At 34.3% G+C, this 1,468-nt stretch overlaps 1 protein-coding gene across 1 annotated transcript; it reads right to left on the reverse strand.

Moving 5' to 3' along the window:
- Window positions 1–874: 874 nt before the first annotated feature.
- HELRODRAFT_92960 (hypothetical protein) lies at window positions 875–1,141 on the reverse strand (the record flags this gene model as incomplete). The annotated part of the gene is made up of 1 exon (XM_009015391.1): window positions 875–1,141. A coding segment is annotated over one exon (267 nt), but the record flags the coding sequence as incomplete, so codon positions are not given.
- Window positions 1,142–1,468: the final 327 nt, after the last annotated feature.

Here is a 1,468-nt window from a genome sequence, read left to right on the forward strand (position 1 = left end):
ATCGCACGGTATTATTCTTTTGTCTTCTTCTTCTTATTATTATTATTATTATTATTATTTATTTATTATTTATTTATTATTTATTTATTTACTTATTTAATTGTCTGATTGTCATGTAATTGTAACACATGAGCATGTTTTTAATGATTGATCAACCTGGCCAAACGACTGCTACTTTTTTTGTGAACTATCAACAGTGGTTTGGTTGATAATTGTTTTCAATTAATCAATCAACCAATTAATCAATCAACCAATTAGTAAATCGATTAATAATTAGTCAATTAGACAATCAATCAAGCAATCAAACAATCAAACAATCAATCAAACAATCAATCAATCAATCAATCAATCAATCAATCAATCAATCAATCAACCATCAATAATTCAACCAGCAGTCAATCTATCTATACATCCATCCACTAAACGCCTAACTAACTTGCCAGCAAACCTATTACTCAACTAACCAACCAACTAACCAACCAACCAACTAACCAACCAACCAACTAACCAACCAACTAAACAACCAACCAATTAAATGAACATCCAACCAACCAACCAATCAACCAACCAACCAAACAACCAATCAAGAAGCAGTGACAACTATATAATGTGTTAGTATTATATATGTAGCCTCGCTAAAGATTAACTGTCTACATATTTATTACGCCTGGACATATAACTACATGTAAGTTAGTTTGCGCATATTTCTGTTGGATCTGTTTGCTTTCGAACCCGGTTACTCCACGCTTAACTAGGCTGCTATTTTACAGCGTTCAATCAATCAGACGTTAATCTTTCTGTCATTTTGTAATGTGTTATGTTCAAATTGATGAATTGAATGGATGAATGGAGGAATGACAAGAAGAATGCATAACTAGACGAACAAATAAACGAATGAATGAATGAATGAATGAATGAATGAATGAATGAATGAATGAATGAACAAATGAACGAACGAACGAGCGAGCGAATGAATGAATGAATAACTGACCAATCTCCGCTTGGGCTTAACAAGTGGTCGACTGTGACCATTCATCTTGTAGTAGAGCCCGCATGCGTTACAAAGGTAGTTTCCATTACAATCGCGTCTCCATAGTGGTGTGATCTTTACAGCACAGTTTACACACTCACGTAAATCATTTGTAATGTTGTTGTTGTTGTTGATGTTGTTGTTGATGTTGTTGTTGTTGTTGTTGTTGTTGCTGATGTTGATGTTTCTGTTGTTGTTGTTGTTGTTGTTGCTGTTGATGTTGTTGTTGCTGTTGGTGTTGGCAATGTTGTTGTCATTGCTGTTGGTTCGTCGTGTGTTGTTGCTGTTGTTGTTGTTGTTGGTTAATGTTGTTGAAGACGATGATATGCGTTTTGAAGTTGTAGATGTTGTTGTTGATGTGCTGTAGTTGTTGTTGCTATAGATATTGTTGTTACTGTTGCTGATTCTGCTGCTGTTGATGTTGTTGTTGCTGATGTT

This window comes from Helobdella robusta (genome assembly GCF_000326865.2).
Source record: "Helobdella robusta unplaced genomic scaffold HELROscaffold_1564, whole genome shotgun sequence".
NCBI lineage: Eukaryota > Metazoa > Annelida > Clitellata > Rhynchobdellida > Glossiphoniidae > Helobdella > Helobdella robusta.